Source organism: Bubalus bubalis, chromosome 14, assembly GCF_019923935.1.
Source record: "Bubalus bubalis isolate 160015118507 breed Murrah chromosome 14, NDDB_SH_1, whole genome shotgun sequence".
In the NCBI taxonomy this organism is placed as follows: Eukaryota; Metazoa; Chordata; class Mammalia; order Artiodactyla; family Bovidae; genus Bubalus; species Bubalus bubalis.
The window spans coordinates 53633702-53652590 of NC_059170.1; the positions used below are offsets into that span (position 1 = coordinate 53633702).

At 38.8% G+C, this 18889-nt stretch overlaps 1 protein-coding gene and 1 long non-coding RNA gene across 4 annotated transcripts in view; one reads left to right on the plus strand and one right to left on the minus strand.

The window, feature by feature from the left end:
• Positions 1 to 18889, plus strand: part of ITGA8 (integrin subunit alpha 8) — a 191024-nt gene that overhangs the window by 44406 nt on the left and 127729 nt on the right. For all 3 annotated transcript variants that reach the window (XM_025264358.3, XM_025264359.3, XR_006544619.2), the window contains exons 9-13: positions 2271 to 2314; positions 3759 to 3815; positions 6748 to 6800; positions 12146 to 12351; positions 14639 to 14830. In XM_025264358.3, coding sequence (XP_025120143.3) covers positions 2271 to 2314; positions 3759 to 3815; positions 6748 to 6800; positions 12146 to 12351; positions 14639 to 14830 — 552 coding nt within the window. The remainder of the gene's footprint in view (positions 1 to 2270; positions 2315 to 3758; positions 3816 to 6747; positions 6801 to 12145; positions 12352 to 14638; positions 14831 to 18889) is intronic.
• LOC123329245 overlaps positions 16978 to 18889 on the minus strand; it is a 32049-nt gene continuing 30137 nt past the window's right edge. The window contains exons 2-4 of the long non-coding RNA XR_006544621.2: positions 18624 to 18748; positions 17836 to 17985; positions 16978 to 17348 (exon numbers count right to left, since the gene is read on the minus strand). This is a non-coding gene — a long non-coding RNA (uncharacterized LOC123329245). The remainder of the gene's footprint in view (positions 17349 to 17835; positions 17986 to 18623; positions 18749 to 18889) is intronic.

Here is an 18889-nt window from a genome sequence, read left to right on the forward strand (position 1 = left end):
CATTGTAGCCATATGAGGCTGCAGGCTCCAAAGTTCCTAGTATGATGGTTGATTTCTATTTTTTTCCCCAAACTTATTTATTTTTTATTGAAGGAAAATTACTTCACAATACATTTCTGTTTTTTAACAAAATTCTGAATGTTTATAGGATGTGAGAAGCAGTGGTTGCCATGTATCTCAGATGGCATAATCACCCTTCATCTTTATTATTTGACAAGTCCGATCCTGAAATAAGTCAACTCCATTTTCTCTGACCATGGTGTCTTTAGGTGCCCATAATAAACATCCATACATGTATCTATACTTGTACCCATGAAGCTGGAATGTAGTGTAAGACCTAGAATCTCTACGCAACACTCAACATCACTATTTGAATGGCTTTTGCAAACTTACTGTGCTTATACCTGAACTCCTGATCATTCCATTTAAACGTGCTCTCCCTTCCATCAGCTCCATCTCAGTAAGTGACAATGCCATCCTCCAAGCTGCTCAAGCGAAATACCTTGCAAGTCAGCCGTGGATTGTGCTCTTTCCTCCACTCCCCACCCTTATCCAATCCATGAGCCAATTCTGCTAACTAAACTCAAAAGACAACCAGAATCTGACTCTCACTTCCTCCACAGCTACCAGTCTCAGGTCTCCATCAACACGTTTGCAGTAACTTCCTAACTGGTTTCCCTGCTCTCATCTTTGCCCTTCCGTAGTCTAGATCCAGTAGGCAACTGGTCCTTTAGGAACAGAAGTCACGTTGTTACTTCTTTGCTGAATGATTCCCCAATTCATTCAGTGTAAATCCTGTCTTCACAATGACCTAAAAGACTCTGTTCATGAGAGCCCATTTACTTTAACCTTATCTCCTTGTCCTTTACTCCTCACCCCAGCCATCCTGCCCTCCTTGCTGTTCTTTGAATTCTCCAGACACATGTCTACCTCAGGACCTTTACATGTGCTGTTCCTTCTGATTAGAACATATGTCTCCCAGATCTCCATAATATTTTACTCCCTCACTTTCTTCAGTTTTCACTAACCTGTCATCTTCTTGCCAAGACCTCCCCAACCACCAGGTAAATCATAATTCCTCCCTCCTCCCAATTTGAGCACCCCCAGTACCATTTTACCTGCTTAGTTCTTCTACTCTACACTCATCCCCTTCTAACATGACATTTAATGGACTCTACTTTTCAAATTAACTGCCTCTTCCAGCTCAAGTATAAACTTTATGAGAGTAGAGAATTTTGTCTTCATTCCCTGCTGTAGCCTATGGTTGCCTGTCAGTGTTGATTGAATGAGTGAATTTATTGATACTACGTAAAAGTCCAACATCTAAACCCAAATGAATCTTCTCTGATTATTAACACTCCAAGAGCATGAATGCCCAACTCTGCTAGAGTTTAGTATGTGGGGTAGAATTGATGCTATAATTTGTGCTATATATTTAGGAGCACGTTTGAGGAAAGGGAAATTTGAATGCAAGGGGACTTTTTTTCCAAGCTCCCTTCCTTTAAATTAACATTTTAACCCCAAATGAATCAAAGGATAGTTTAGATTTACAGAACTGAGAACTGGAAAGATCTTTGATAATCAATCAGTTCGAACTCCTGTCTTTTGTAGGTGACTGGAAAAAGTTAGGTTCAAGGATTGATCCTGGGTTTATGGAAGACCCAAGGACTAAAACCACAGCCTTCAGAATCTAGAGCCATATCATTGTGCATTGGAACATGCAGCCCCCTTTTCACCAGAGTTGCTTCTTCTATCTCTATTATCAAAGCTTCCTTCTTTGCATACTCTTGGCTACGAGGATGCCCTAGAATTCTGTTCCAGGGCAGCCGGGCTCAATCATTTATGATATGAGGTTTTTCCTTAGGTAACTGAAATTGCTTGAACACTGTCCCTTAGTGGGACAGGAGCTGTTATTTTGTACACTGCCACGGGAGACTAGTTCAGAAGACAGTGAAAGCTGGAGAAACCAGAGTAAGAGGTTTAACCGACAAATCACACACAAATCTGAGAAGGCAGGCTTATGTTCTAGAGGCTGAAACGCATGGGGGCTCTGGTGGAGGCAGGTGATTCTAGAAGTACAACTTTTGAGTCCCCTGTTTTCTTTTTCTGTAGCAGAGGCAAAAGCCAATGCAAAACTGTAACTTCAAACTTCCAGCTGTCTACGTGATCCATGATAGTTACTTATTCAAAAAGTACCATCTTTAGCTGATTTGTTGAATAGCTTTAAAGTAGACTGTGTAATTTACCTTCTAAATGACTTTTCATCACAGAATTGGTTGCTGGAGTTCCAAGAGGCGCACAGAATTTTGGATATGTGAGTACTAAGAATGTTTATAGGATATTTTGCATATGTGCAAAGAATCATTTTTTTTTTTAATCATTTTAAAGATTTAAATCTTTGAAATCTTTTAAAGTGCCCTTAAAGATCCACACTTGTTTGCTTATGCAAAGGGAGGCTAGATTCTTTTCTGATCCATGTATAGGATCAACTCCATCATTTGTGGGACCCAGTGTGAAGTGAAAATGCCTGGCCCCTTGTTTGAAATTCTTAAGGATTTCAGGACAGTGACAGCTGGGCTATCCAAAGGATAGGACTCGTCCGAGTGTAGGGCCCTGCCTGACTGCACAGGTCACATACCCATGAAGTTAGCCCTGTCCTTGTGCATAATTTGGGAGTAATTGCCGAGGATCCCATTGTTGACATGATCAGCATTTTAATATGCCTCACACAGTAGACACAACAAGGTCGATTGTTATGTCACTAGTGTATTAGTTTTCAAGGGCTGTCATAAGAAATGACCCCTCATTGGGTGGCTGATAACAACGTAAATTTGTTCTCTCCCAGTTCAGGAGGCTGGAAATCTGAAGTCAAGGTGTGACGGCCAGGTCGTGCTCCCTCCCACACACATGGGGGAGGACTCTTCCCGCCTCTTCCGGCCTCCGGTGGCTCTGCCTTTGCTTGGCTTGTGGCAGCTTCACCCCATCTCTGCCCTGGCCTCCGTGTGGTCTTCCTCCATCTATGTCTGTGTGCCCTCTCCTCCTTTTATAAGGACGCCTGTCGTTGGACAGGGCCCACCCTAAAGCCACTATGATTTCATTTCAAGATCCTTAACTTTACTTATTTCTGTAGAGACCCATAAGTTCATCTTCCAAAGTTCTGGACAGATATGAATTTTGGAGGGCTACTATTCACACCCATTACACTAGTTGCCATAAAAATAGGAAAAGGAACATAAATAGATCTTATGAAAAGAAAAGCATTTCAAATACTTTTTAAAAGTCTGGTCAGCTTGTAATAACTATAGATTTTAGGCTGGCTGGTTAGAATTGAAAAGGAATATTTTTGCTATATGTATAACACTTTCAAATTTCTTTTTTTTTTTTTGCAAGAAGCCATAATCATCAATGTCCCATAATAACATATGTTCAGAAATGAAATTTAGACTAAATTTTTGATTAGATTAACTGACCATCAAATTAGTTGCTCTCAGCATTCTTGAATTCAAATATAATTTCTTTACATCCAATTAGTGACTGTGCATTCTGTCTGAAAGGATTCCAGAAACCATGAATAAAAAGTTCAATTGCATTTTTTTAAAAGATCATTCTATGGGCTTACTTTTTTTTTTTTTTTAACATATACAGCTAACCATTTATGACTTTTCACAAACATTTATAAATGATTTAAGTTATACTTTTAAAAAAGTTCTCCAGTTCTATACCAAATGAAATAACCTATCTAATTTCTCTGATTTCAGGTTTCAATCATTAACTCTACAGATATGACCTTTATACAGAATTTCACTGGTAAACAGGTAAAGACATTTTAATGTCAAATAGTGAATGTCACTCTGCACTATTATATATTCATATTATTCATTCATAAAATAAATATTTACCTAGTACTTACTATGTTCTAGAAACTCTTCTAAGTACTAGGAGTATAACCATGTATCAGACAAGATCCCAACTCTAACGCAGCGCTACAGGGGAGGCAGTTGAGGAGATAACAGTTAATTAATAAACAAGTATGTGCCCATGATGATTTCAGATACTGCTAGGTGATGTAAAGGCAGAATATGCTCCCTAAAAGCTAGTGGGAAGTTGCTATATAGCACACAGAGCTTTGTGTGACCTAAATGGATGAGATGGGGCGTGGAATGGGAGGGTGGTCCAAGAGGGAGGGGATATATATACACATACAGCTGATTTCCTTCATCATACAACAGAGACTAACACAATATTGTAAAACAGCTATACCCTAATTAATTTTCCAAAAAGCCACTAATTGCTGAAATCTGAGAATAGTCCTATTATGTTGCAGTCCTGTATGTAATCTGCCTGGTGATTAGTTCTGGGTACCCGCCTTCCCTCTGAGAAGACACAAGCTTCTTCTAGTTTTCCACACATATTGGTCAGAGTCAATGGGTTTATACTCTTCTCCTGCCCTCATAGTAAATGGAATCCTCACCAACCCCAAAAATATATGGAAGATGACAAAGTCTCTGATTCTGGTCCCTTCCTCCCAGGGACTAGATTTTTGCCCCTTAACCACTGTCAGTGGCTAAGGTCTTATTATCAATGGGTCAATTCTCTGAAAGCAGGCTGCTGGTATCCTGATGACCTGGGGTCACACTTCATTCCCCACTCTGGGTTTTCCTGGGTCTTATGACCTGTTGAAATTTGTCACATTTTTTTTTAAAGGATGAATGTGGCCCTGTTGTGTTAGGGAGGCAATTCTGAACTGAGTTAGTCTCTCTAGGCCACCAACTTTCTCTCCTAACCACCAACCCAGGTTCTGGAACTTCTAGAAGCCTCACATTTGAATCTGGCCAAGTGACTGTCTTGGCCTGCTGGATCCCAGGAGGATCCAGGTTTAAGATCCTGAAATGCTCAGCTCTTAGCTAGACACAGAAATTTGGAATCATATATTTGTCAAGCAATTTTGATAGTTTTTTGTTAAGAATACAGAGCATTTTTGACTTTTCTACCCCAATTGGGGCTTTAGTCTATCCATGACTGTGCAGTTTTCAACAAAGCATTTAACAATGTCTCTCACGAGACCCTTGTGGCAAATATAGATATATAAGGTTGTGATGATTGTGCAGTTGGGTGAATTTATACATTTTGAACAACTGTTTTCAAGTGGCAATAATTAATGGTGTATGAAAATACGGCAAGACTTCTCTCTTGTCTTTTTGTTTTACATTTTTACCATTAAAAACTCCTTAAACATTGTTAAATTTGGCCTTTCTGTAACTTTTCATCCTCAATACCACCTAGTTATTCAATCTTGAACCTCAGAATTTAATACATAAATGATCAAATTCCTCTGAGTGAGGTCACACAGTGCCACACAGGAATAGGAATTTCACTACATGTGTGCGGATTAAAGAAAAGACACGGGAGAACTGAATTACTGCATGACACAGTCAAATGAGGCATTCATTTCCTCAACAAAGAGAATTTTGCACTTGGTACCCGGGGCTTAGTCCATAAAAATACTGTAGACTGGATGGCTAAAGCAACAAACATTTATTTCTCATGGTTCTGGAGTCTGAGAAGTCGAAGATCAAAGGGTAGTCAGATTTTGTGTCTGGTGAGAGCCTGCTTCCTGGCTCACAGCCATCTTCTCGCTATGTCCTCATGTGGAGGAAGGGACAAGGCAGCTCTGTGGAGTTCCTTCTCTATGGACACTCATCCCGTTCATGAGGGCTCCACCCTCATGACCTAATTACCTCCCGAAGGCCCCACCTCCTATAACAACTGTATATGTTTGGAATAGAGAAAAGAGGTGGCAGAATTAAATTATTGTGTTATACTTGTTAACTCATCTATTTATTTCTTTTGCAAAGAGTATCTGGTACCTACCCTGAGTTACACCTGGTCAGACAATGCAGATACAAGAGTGAACAACACAGACCAAGATCTCTGCCTTCCATTTAGCACACTTTACTGTAGACTACAGGCTGATTAAATTTGGAGGTGATCGGAGGCTAAGTAAGCTGAGGCGTTGGATGGCAGATGTGGAAATGAAAAACCCTGGCAGGCAAAAACTATGGGCCAAGTCTGAAAAGATTATAAATCTTGAAAGCATAGGTTGAAAAACAAAAATATAAGAGCTAGAATGTGGAGAGATTAGGTATACTGGTCACACTCACAAACAACTTAGAAACCTTAACAGACTCAGTTTGAATTGATACTGAGACATGGTTTAGCCCCAAATGAAAACCTTTTTATGCTTCAGTTGCACAAAGAGACCAAAGTAGACAGTGTCTGTCCTACTTAACTTCTGTCAGTGTGCTCACGGGGTGTCATCTTTTCTTTGGTATCACGTATCTGTAAGCAAGATGGTGAGCTGCAATCATTTCCATGTGAGATTTCATATGGAAATGGAATTAGATCTTTTCTGTGATGTTCAAGATTGCAGAACTAGGCAGGAGGATTGAGGACTAGATATTATAGAAGGACCAGTTTTAGCAAAAAGTATTCTAAAAGTTATCTGCAAATTGAATGGATTGATTGTTGAACATCTCCAGAGGTTGTCCGAGCAGATGTCCGGGCTGCTGTGAGGAGCATTATGCGTTAGGTCAGGGGTTAAACTAAATGACTCTAAGACTCTGTCCATGTCTAAGGGTCTATGAATTTAAATGCAAAAGATGTGCTGCAATGTGGCTAATCTTTCAGGGAAAATTGAGACATGACTTTTTGAACACAAAATATGTTATTTATGGTTTTCCCTTGCAGATGGCATCTTATTTTGGATATACAGTTGCAGTATCAGATGTTAACAATGATGGGTAAGTTTATAAGAACTTCCTCACTCAATGAATATTATAGTCATCCTTAAAGATGTTATGTTTTTTTCCTTCATGAAATACATCCTTCTATATTTCCTCAACAAAACAGAGGCTCTCTTGTGTTTTTTTTTTCTTGTTGTTGTTTTTTAGTTCAGGGCAAGAGGATATAACTACTGAAGAACTCTCTATCATCCTTTTTAATGTCTTTACCACATCTGCACTTCTAAGAAAACACTATTTTACTTAGTTTTATCTTTAATTTCATGAATTGAATAGTCCTTGGCCATTTGAAATCCATAGCCATTGAGGAATTTGCTCATCTCTCTTTTTAGCACATGATTCATTCATAAAATATTTGCACATAAATATTATTTCTCCTGTTATTGCATACTAGAGACATCCATGCAGAAGATAAAATAATAATGCTATTTTTTCAGATTATGGCAGTAAATTACAATTGAACTTGGATCAAACAGCATGATAAATTATGGTTGTGTTTAAGTCATTACTTCAAAGAAACTTATTATTAAGCATCTCTCTGATCCACTAAAAGCACCTGACAAATTAAACAAATGATTAAATAAGAAAACCAATAAATTGAGATGAACTGATTATCCATCCAACAAGTATTGTTGGAGCACCTACTATATGCCAGACATAGTTCTTGGGTGCTCAGAATGTAGCGATGAATAAGAAAGAATAGGGCTCTGCTTTCATGGAGCTTACATTTTCATAAGAACCACAGCTCTGAAAAATCTGAACTGTGTTCCCAGATCTGGGTTAAGCACTTTAGATACATCACTGATAGACATTAGCTATGACCTCGGTATAGCTAGAAATGAACTTTATTTATTATGTGATGCCCTGTGATTGGAGATAAGTTTGGTAACTTTTGTATCTTTTGGAAAATATCTTTTTATTATTCTTTCATTTAACATATATCTGTTGAGCATCCTTTAAACACCAGCTCTGCTCTAGCACTTAAACCTGTGTTTAAGTCTTTACTCTGTTTTGGCTTTGATGAGAATCTGTTTATTAAATGTGCATTTTATTAGTTTCCATTATTTTTATAAAGAAATGCAGACTTCTACTTTACAAAAATATAAAATCATAATTTCAGTTATTTTCACCCAAAGAACTTTAATATTGTCCTTAATGATGCTAAAAGAATTGGTTATCAATGGTTTTTAATGTCATGGCCTATAAGAAAATCAGTTTGTTGGATTATATTAAAACTAAGCATACTAGGCTTCTGTCATTAGTTTAACTCATAAAAAATTTTAGAGAGTCTATAATTCCTACAATTTTTTAAATTCACAAAGCCCTTTCTAGCTTTCCCAACATTTATCAGTGATTAAGGAATGATAAGTGAACACTATTTAGCAGAGTTCCATACTAGAATTGAAATTTAATTCTTATTCTTTACCCAATCTCTAATTTTCCCAAATCTTTCAAGTCCTGAACCCGAGTGAATGTTGTGCAGTGACTCAGACTAGGGTTAAGAATATCACCGAGCTAATTGACCATTCACGGTTCAGAAGTTAGGACCCAGGTTCTGTGGGATTGAAGCAGACTTTCCTTTCTCCATCTGAGGGATAATTAAGTACTAGTGTATGTGAGATCACCTAATAAACACGTCATCCTGTCTATCCACTACACAACAAAAGCAAAGTCCCTACAAATGCTCCAAAATCCACCACTGGGGAAAAAAGGTGGTGTCATTAACTAATGTAACCAAATTAATAAACTGGTGAGGATTTCCCCAGTATCTTTTTTAAAGAAACACCCAGGTATCAGAAGTAGACTTCAAAAATTTAGACTAAACAGTTGTGTGCATGCTGATTGGTCATTGATAGGGTCAAGCCTGGGACTGTTTTGAAAATATTCACAAGCTGCTGAAATTAATTTCAGTTTAGTTATCTTAAAACAGCCAGAGCAGTGAAGTCTTTCTGTGTAAACTCTGTTAGGAATTTCTGGACAAACTTAACAACAAAGGGAGATAGTATTTTCCTCTTGAACTTAAGCAGATCTGTTTTTTATTTTCTTATGGCTTTTTGACCCTTTTAGTATTTATACTATTTCAGAAATTCACAGAAATACAATTTAATCCATTGGATTGTTCTAGCCTCGGCAGATCTCAAAGGAACTAAATTTAGAGATTCTTAGCAGTTGGTTAACTTGAGAGCACTTTAGAGAAAATTTATATGAAAGGAAGCAGCTTTGAGTAACTGTGTTTTGGTGCCAGATTTAGTCCAAGTAGATTCTCTCAAAGAGGAGAAATCTTTATGATGTGATTAAGTAGAAAATCTAGAAAATTAAAGCATAAAGAAGCTGCAGACTAAATTGATTTCTGTAATGTAATTGATAAGCCATATTAGTTTTTGCCTGTCATAAAATAATTATATTGATTAGATATCAATTCTAATATAAAGCCTCCTAACCTGCCTTCTCTTAATAAATAACTACATTCTGAAAATCAGTCTTGGGTATTAGCATACACTAAGAACTGTTGAGAAAGAAGAAGAAATGGAAAATGTTATGGGTTAAAGTTAAATCAACATATTAAATGCTATTTGGCTGTAGAAAACTTAAATTCAGATTCTTCATAATGAATATTCTCGTTGATGGGTTCCCTCATCCCCCCTCTCTCAGTATATTTATGTTTTTCTCTTCAGAAAAATATTTATAATGTTTTGCCTCTAACAACACATGAAAGGATGAGAACCTGTGTCTTACATTATATTGTTAGAGTGAACATAATACTTTTTTAGACATAAAAAAGAGACACAAATAAATGCATAGAAACTGAAAGAGAACTATGCTCAAATATTAGACAATTCAGATAAGATGAAGTTTAGTGTATATATCCTACTTTTATACCTTAGATCTCATCCAAACCACCAACATGACCCAAGCAGAGAAAGTGGCTTTTAGTGAAAACCTCATCATAAATAGTATTTCTTCATCATTGTTCTTTTTTGAGATTATATAATCTTATATATATATATATTATATATTTTTAGAATAGTACCCAGCTGTTATACAGCTGCTTTTTCAGAAGTTCAGTAAAAGCATCCTTACTAATAAATATTGTTAAACTTTAAACTTGAATTGAGTCTATTCAAAAAAAGGATTTGAAAAATAAATTTTGAAATAGCCTAATAGCATGCATGGCCTACTGCAATAGTTTTTCAATGGCTTTTTGGCCTGTGGGTTCATAATTAGAAATACATTTGACATTGCAACCCAGTATACACACACAACTGAAACAGAAGGTTTCATGGAACAGTACTTACTCTTATGTGCAATGAATTCACTCATATTTTCTATTTCATTTTTCAAAATTGCTTGTCAAGACCCATTATATTGATTTCACAATTCACTGCTGCTGCTGCTTCTAAGTTGCTTCGGTCGGGTCTGACTCTGTGTGACCCCATAGACGACAGCCCACCAGGCTCCCCCATCCCTGGGATTCTCCAAGCAAGAACACTGGAGTGGGTTGCCATTTCCTTCTCCAATGCGTGGAAGTGAAAAGTGAAAGTGAAGTCACTCAGTCCTGTCTGACTCTCAGCGACCCCATGGACTGCAGCCTACCAGGCTCCTCCATCCATGGGATTTGCCAGGCAAGCGTACTGAAGTGGGGTGCCATTGCCTTCTCCTCACAATTCACTAATGAGTTGTAAATCAAGATTTTAAAACACCAGCCTAAACAATAATATATATTGTGACAGTTAAGTAGTATTATTGTTAACATAATTTTGGCACTAAGTGCAAAATATTCTACAAGGCACATTGAACCAATTGAATCCAAGACAGTTATTGTCTCTCAGCTTTATGAGAACACAATTATAAATTGAGAACAAATGTCTTTCTCCTTTTTGGCGTTTAGAACATTTTAGAAGACTTACACTTAAATATCTAGGGAACTGTATCTCTATGAAAATAAATCAATGTTGTCATACTCCTCCAAGAATCCAAAGATTGCACGGATGTGCTAATCTTTCACAATGATAGGTCGAATAATTTTGCATTTCTAGAACTCCCCAGTGTTGGCGGTGAGAAACACAGTAAGGCAATGTGTCAGTCCCCTGTCATGTTATATCCTCAGGGACCAATTGTATGGCTTTGTTCCTTCTTTGGAGAATGGGAAAATGGTCCCCATCAATCTCAGCACTAGAGGACCAGGGGATTTAGATGTCTTTGAACTTCAAGGCAGCGGCGCACACAATTAGGTGTTTAACAAATACCTCTTTATCCTGGCAATAATAATAACAGAAATACAAAAAATAACAAATAGCTCTTCATCCTGGCAATAATAATAACAGAAATTTTAAAAATAAATAAATAAGAAATTAAACATTTTCCTCCAAGGAAAATCCCAAAGCTTGGAACAACCCCAATCCCTACCTCCCTCTTGGCCCAGACCATGGAAGCAGAGTGAGAAAATGCATTTGGAATAGTTTTAAGAAAGTATTTTACCTAGTGGCTCAGTTGGTAAAGAATCCACCTGCAGTGCAGGAGATGCAGGTTCGATCCCTGGAAAAGGAAAATGGCAACCCACTGGGAAGATCCCCTGGAAAAAGGAAATGGCAACTCACTCCACTATTCTTGCCTGGGAAATCCCATGGACAGAGAAGCCTGCCCGGCTATACTCCACGCGGTCACAAGAGTCAGACACGACTGAGAGACTAAACTACCACCACCACCACCAGCAATCGACTGCTATTTCTTTCTTGAAATGTTATCAGTCTGAAAAATTATCTACTAGTTTTCTGTGGTAATATCTACTTTCACAAAGGAAAAACCTAAATTTGTATTTGGGAGGAAAATTTTATTTTCTGCCTTTCTAGTTAGTATGAGAACCTTCTCTGGCCTCTGTTTTATTTAAATGGAGGTGCCAAAAGAAAAGAGGAGGATAGGCTTTATTTTAAACCTTATCACTGCAAGAAAACTTCATAATATAAATGTACAATTAAATAAATTGTGGACAAATTTTCATCCATGTTTTCAAAAACCTAGTTAGGTCTTTCTGATATGTTTTACTTGTGTAAGTATGTTTCCTGGAAATAGGCTAAAAAGCTGAAAAGAGTGAAATATCTGTGGTTTTCTTAAAGTAGTCATTTTTAACATAGTTTGAAAGGTTCAATGTGATAATTCAGCAACTCTTATTTTCTTACGGCATTCTATTCTGAAGACATAACAAAGCAATGAAAGAAATATGATGACTGTAAAATGTCTCCTGGAAAAGGAAATAAACCAGTGGAAATGTACTTGTCTCATTGATTAGAAGTCTACCCAAAAGCAACTCATGTCTGTGCTGTTCTCTCTCTCTCTGGTCCCTGCAGGATGGATGACATACTGATTGGGGCACCTCTCTTTATGGAACGTGAATTTGAGAGCAGCCCCAGAGAGGTAGGGCAAGTTTATCTGTATCTGCAAGAGAGCGCCCTCGTCTTCAGAGACCCGCAGGTGCTCGCAGGCACCGAGGTTTTCGGGAGATTCGGCAGTGCTGTGGCACATTTAGGAGACCTGAACCAAGATGGATACAATGGTAATTTACACCACTGCACGGAAATTACTTATGTGCCTTAAGATCATGTTACTGTTACATGAAGCAAGCAACAGATTTCACGGTGCTATATGTGAAACAGTTCTTATGATTGGTCTTTAATAAATTATCTAAAATTTCAAGGTAATTTAAACTTTATTTAGTTTGGGCTAATATAGATGTTGGGGCTTCCCAGATGGCTCAGTGGTAAAGAATCCACCTGCCAATGCAGAAGACGCAAGAGATGTGGGTTTGATCCCTGGGTCAGGAAGATCCTCTGGCGGGGGAAATGGCAACCCAATCCAGTATTCTTGCCTGGAAAATTCCATGGACAGAGGAGCCTGGCCCAGGGATCAAACTTAGAATGCCTTCTAAGTACCCTCTTCTCAGTAAAACATGACAGCTCACACAAAATTTTGCATACATTTTCAGGACCTTTAAATTAAGGACCAAGGTATAATGGGTTTCTTGACATTCAAGGGAGTAACAGGATTTTGCTCCAACAAAAGAGCTTAGGGAGTAGTCTCATCAAATCAAAGTATTTATTAATACCTTTGGCACATGGTCATGTACTTTTATGATTTCTTTGAAAAAACATGTCTCAGCAATGTATGGTAACTTTTAAAGCACCATAAAACATAAAGGCATATTAAAAGCTCAAGGTTCCAGGGAAATTTTTTTAAAAAAAGACAAGTTCATCTTCAACTGATTTGTTGCTTTCGAAAACTGCCCTATTCCTGAACACCAAATGAAGTAAATAATGCTAAATTATTGGTGGAATCATCTTTTTCATTCTCTTCTCTTCTTTTTGTCTTTTCTCTCAAACCTTTAATGATACTTTTAAGAGCTAAGAGAGACATTTCTAATGACCTAAAAGGGGTTCTGACTCTCTGAGCCTTGGTATCTCTAAAATGATGCCAAAATGGGATGAAACCAGGGGACAGATGTCAACTCATGGACTCAGAGGATATGAGAAATGTACCCCTTTCCATCTACCATGTGAGAATATATTTATTTTCTGCAACAGGCTGAGTTTTTTGAGAGTTTATCCTTACCTGTTAAGTGAAAGTGGATTTATGATCCTTGTTATATAGTAAAAATCAATTTACAATTTATGTAGTCTTATCAGACTTACTTAGGAACAAAGATAAATAGATGACAAAATGAGGATGCACAGTGATGTCTGTGGCACAGAATTGTTATGCTATTGTGTTATTGCTGCTCTTTTTCATGTAAACCTAAGTAGTTAGGTGCATTGTTTAGAACAATCCTGTTGAACAGGATAGGATTTTCAGTTAGTTAGGTGCATTGTTTAGAACAATCCTGTTGAACACAGAAGGTCATTTTCATTTAGTGCTAAGTTTAAGTGGGAGACAGTCAATAGGGCTCTTTCCCAGTTTCTCAGAGGCCTTGACTATTAAATAAATCTTGCCTACATCATGGGATGATGTCATCATTCAAGAATGTAATCTTTGTGAAAGAAGATGTTTATTTCTTTTAACAAGAAACTCTAAGTACCCTGCAAATGTGCCTCAACTGCTCTATCCAGCCCAGTGCCAGCCTGACCCAGCTCTTCCCCATCCCTTACTAAGTTTCCACGTAGACCACCCTCTGGCTGCTCTTCAGGTGGGCCAAGCTCCTTGCATCCCTGGGCCTTTATACAGTCTTCCCTTTTTCTTGGACTGCTTTTCCTTCTGATTCCACATGGTTCATTTCATCTTGTCCCCAGACTTCGGTTTCTAGGTCAACCTTATAGACACCTTGTCTGAACACTTCATCTAAAATAAGAATCCAGTCACTCTCCATCACATCAGTATTTTTAAGATCCTCTACATAGCATTTGTCACTTTTCAATCTTTCGTTGATTCTGTGTGTGTGTGTGTGTGTGTGTGTGTGTGTTTTCAACCATGCTGCCCAGCAAACGGGATCTTAGTTTCCCAAACAGTGATTGAACCCGTGCCCCGTACATTGGAAGCATGGAGTCTTAACCACTGGAAGGCCAGGGAAGTCCCCCCTGATTATTTCTTTGTTCAAATTGTCTATTCCCTGCGCTAGAGTATAAACTTTTGAAAATCAGTGTCTGGTTCACCATTGAATCCACTGTACCTGACACATAGTAGGCACTTGGTAAATATTTTTTGGATGGATGAAAGGCAACGGATAATTTCCTCTTGCTGTAGTCCTACACATTTTTTCCTGGAAAACTGAAGAAGCCCTTTGGATTGTTGCTGTTTGTACTTAATTCTCTAACATTCTTCTTTAATGAGAAATGATGTGTCTCTGTCTGCAGACATTGCCATTGGTGCGCCCTTTGCAGGCAAGGATCAAAGAGGAAAAGTGCTCATTTACAACGGGAACAAGAATGGCTTAAACACCAAGCCTTCCCAGATTCTGCAAGGAGTGTGGGCCTCCCAGGCTGTCCCTTCTGGATTCGGCTTTACTTTAAGAGGAGATTCAGACATAGACAAGAATGATTACCCTGGTAAGTTTTTCTTCCTTTTCACATGAGAAAGTCTGCTCCCTAGAAAGGACCATTCTCTGGACCATGCAGCGTGGTTAAGCAGCTCTCTTGTGCAGGCTGAGCTTGTGCATGGCACAGGTTCTTTCGGTACCATTCTAGAGCAACTTTCCTGAGAGTCTGAAGACAGACAAAACAAACACTCCTTTTCCTGTCAAGAGATGATGTTAAAAAAGCAAGATGGCTTAAAAAAAAACTGCATTGGACATAAAACTTATCAACTTTGTAGCAAAAATTTTTATTTGAAACCCCGCAGTAATCTGGTCTCCATCGACCAAGACAGCTTACGTCAGAGACCTTTTTAGAGTGATTTATTTTAACCCTATAATTCCCTGTTGAGCTCATAGTTCCTATGAATTCACTTATGAACCTCAACATTTCTGTCCTAAAACTCATGGTTTGGGAGCATAAATATTTTCCACCCATGTTTGGGGGTTGTCCAAAGACAGACCGTTTTAAAGCAAAGCAAAAGGAACTGGTTCTTTATACAGATCGTAAACAATTCTTGATTGCCTAATTCATTGTGAGGATTCATCAGAAATCCATGTAGCACAGTAAGATAATTCATGTTTTATGCATGCTGTCGGAAAGTACGGATTTGTCTTAAAGGATTGTTTCAGTAATCAGGGTTATTAGCAGAGAACATTAGACTTCTTGGTTTTGTGGTTCAGTTTTCCCTTTTGTGTTGGTTATTTTAAGATGGTTTCAACAAATACTTAGAGATCATTAATAGTTCACTGACAGTTTTGACCATTTATTGAGACCTTGTCTCTTTCTATCACTTCTATCCTCATTGAGTATTTTCCATATGTAGAGCTTTTTTCTGGTCTGGGGCAGCATTCTGAGAAACCAGTTGCTGAAATATACATTACTAATTTTAATCTTTCAACTTTCTTCTCCCCTCTGGATTGGGCAGAAAGGATACTACAACAAATTCTTATAAATTTGCCAGAAATGTTTCATGGCACTAGAAACATTGTAGTGGGCTCATAGCAGATGTAGAATTATATTGTATATGAATGTGTTCTAGCTGAGGCAATTTCAAGAGCATCTAGTGAAATTTATTTTCTTAGGTTTTATTATACTAGTCTGATCAATGATGGTTAGGTTTTCTTTGGGGGAGGGGAGTCTCATATATATTTTATTTTAAATAATCCCCAAATTAGATTCCCTATGTGATGTCTTCCCAAACTATGTCATCTCTTGATTACATCTTTTTTCATCCCTTCTTAACAATCAGCAAATGGTCACTTGAGGCCATCACTGGTCAGTAACTTTGTCCACTGAGGCTGATTCACTTTACATTGATTAATGATATTAATGCAGTGTATCCATCTGTCTATGAGTAAATATCCTGTACTCAGACAGGACCATTCATGCTGCTTAGGTGAATTATTAACTTCAAGATAGTCTTGAGGGTTTCAGAGTTCATCGGTGCATCTTGGTTAGTAGACTCGAGTTCTGGCTCCAGTTCTCTCTCAGCTATAGATGGCTTGCTTATGCTTCATGATCTTGTAACATTTTCCTTCATCCTCATCCTCTTGCAAACATCCTCTCACATAATGAATGCCATTCAAAGAGGCCTTTTTGTCTTGACACCAAGTCGCCAGGGACCTAATAAGAGGAAAACTGTCTTATGGGCAGGTAACTGGATCCTATTAGCTAGTGCAGCAGATTGGAAATTTGCAGGCATAATTCAGGAATCAGACATGGAACTTTCCTCATTTTTCTATAAGCAAATGCCCTTTAACCCTCAAGCCTCCATTCCTACTATGGTATTGGAAAACCTCAATCTTGCAGTCACGTCTAGATTCAAGACTTAATATCACTTGGGTAAATATGTGTTTGGATTCAAGACTCTCTCTTTCCTCCCTCTGCAGCAACTCTGACAAGAAATGGAACAGCAAAGGTGGGGAGCCTTTTGTCCAGGGATAGAGAAAGGGGTTCCTGGACCAAGGACATAACCTGTAGCTGTTGGTCTCTGGCTGAAGGATGGCTCAGTCTCTCAGTGTTTGACATGTTGCTCAAGCTTCGGTGATTAATCCAGTGGTTTGCGCAGTGGCCACTGCTCAAAAGTTCCATGTGTCCTGGCTCCTCCTTGTCCTATTTTGGCCTCTTCTGGTTCCCCCTCAGCAGGTGCTTCTGTGCCACCACTGGGACTCATAGGTCAGGGTCTTCAGGTTTCAGAAATTGCCTTTAAGCTTATTCTTCCTTTGGCCATTGCTAATTTTCCACCCAAGCATCTGTTACTCCAGCACCTAAGAGGGCTGCAATCTTCTTGGGTTTTGCTTGAGAAGTATTGTAGCAAAAACCCTCTTTTCCCCCAAAAGGTTATTGGGTGGCATGCTTTCTAGACTCTATAGTTTACTTTGCAAACTCTGTGTTCTCATTCTCCGTGATCTTCTTGTGATTTTCCAAACCAGTCAGTCTTTTCGGGAAATTATAAAGAAATGCAGTTCTCTTTCCCTCTGAGGTCTTGCTCCTTCAAATCAAAAGAAATCTATCTTCAGATCATTGTCCCTTCTATGAGCTCCATTTGACAAATTGAATTTCTTCTCCTAGGGTGTATCTCCTCATACCTGCTAAGCAGTGGCTCTCAATCTTGGCTACACACTAGGATCCTCTGGGGAAATTTTAAAAATCCTTATACTCAGGTCACCCTGCAGAGCAGTTAATTCAGAGTCTCCAGGGAGTGGAACTCAGACCACGGTCATGTGTTTAAGTGACCTGGGTCTTTCTAGTGTACAACGAGGCAGGGAACTAATGATCTTAAGCAAGATTCCCCCACTTTAATGAACATCTGGATCACCTGGGCATCTTGTTCAAATGCAGATCCTGATTCAGTAGGTCAGGTGGGCGGGCGAGACTCATTTGCAGCACGTTCCCTGGTGACACCCTCACTGGTGACACCGCTGGCCCTCACACCACATCCCGAGCAGCAGATTCTGAAACAGCGAGACGCCACTTACCTGCTGTGCCTGGTACAAGCGTGCGTGCTCTTGCCTTCATCGTGCCCAACTCTCTGTGACCCCCTGGGCCACGGCTTGCTGGGTTCCTCTATCCATGGGGTTCTGCAGCTGAATGCATGGCACCCGTTCAGATGTTTTGACTTCCTGGGTCTGGAATGCGGTTCAGGGATTTGTGCTTTTACCCAGGACTGTACTTTGAGAAACGCTGCTCAGGAGTGCCTGTTTCCCATGCTCACAACAGAGGGATGTGAATCCTAACCCTAACCTACTCGCTGAGCTCCAGCATTTTATTTACTCTTCACTAGGCCGTCAAACCAACCTGAGGCTCTTTTCTGTGGATTGCCTCTGGGTGGTGATGCCAGGACACACCTATGCAGTCGCCTCATCTGAGGATGTTAAGGAAATCCCACTGAAAGTATTTCTCGCAATGCTCAACATTTCCTGGAAGTTATCTGTGCATTTAAAACAATGCCTTACTACTTTTCATTTAAAATATATTGTCACATTTGTTAGGAACTGACCCACTTAACCTGCCTTAAGCCATAAAAGGAGCTGTTTATATTAAGGCTACAGAAATAACTCAAGGGAACCTAAGGACAAGGATTCTGCCCAGATGTTGGAAGGGACTGACTGGGATCCAAGCCTGTCAGGACTTTGCTTCTCTGGTCTCTCTCTCTGTGCATCTGTTCTGCTCTCCAGCGTACTGTATTTCTCTGAGCACAAAGTGCTGTTTTGGTGCCAGAATTTGCATGTTGCAGTCGTGCTCACCCAAAGAGACTGTAATTTACCTCAGTCCCAAGTCCTGGGAACGAAATCTCATAGGCTTTGAGGCAAACGGCGATGTTTTCCAAAGAAAGTCAGAATTGACTTGGGGATTGTGCAGGCATCAAAATAGATAACCATTATGACTCCCCTATAAAGTAAAACAGAATACCCCCAAGATATCAGTGTTGTGTCAAGAAATGGTGAAAGTACTTTAAAAGAAAAAAATTTATTTTTAAATGAAGGAATAAAAATTATTTTTATTTTTTTTATTTTTATTTTTTGTTTTAAT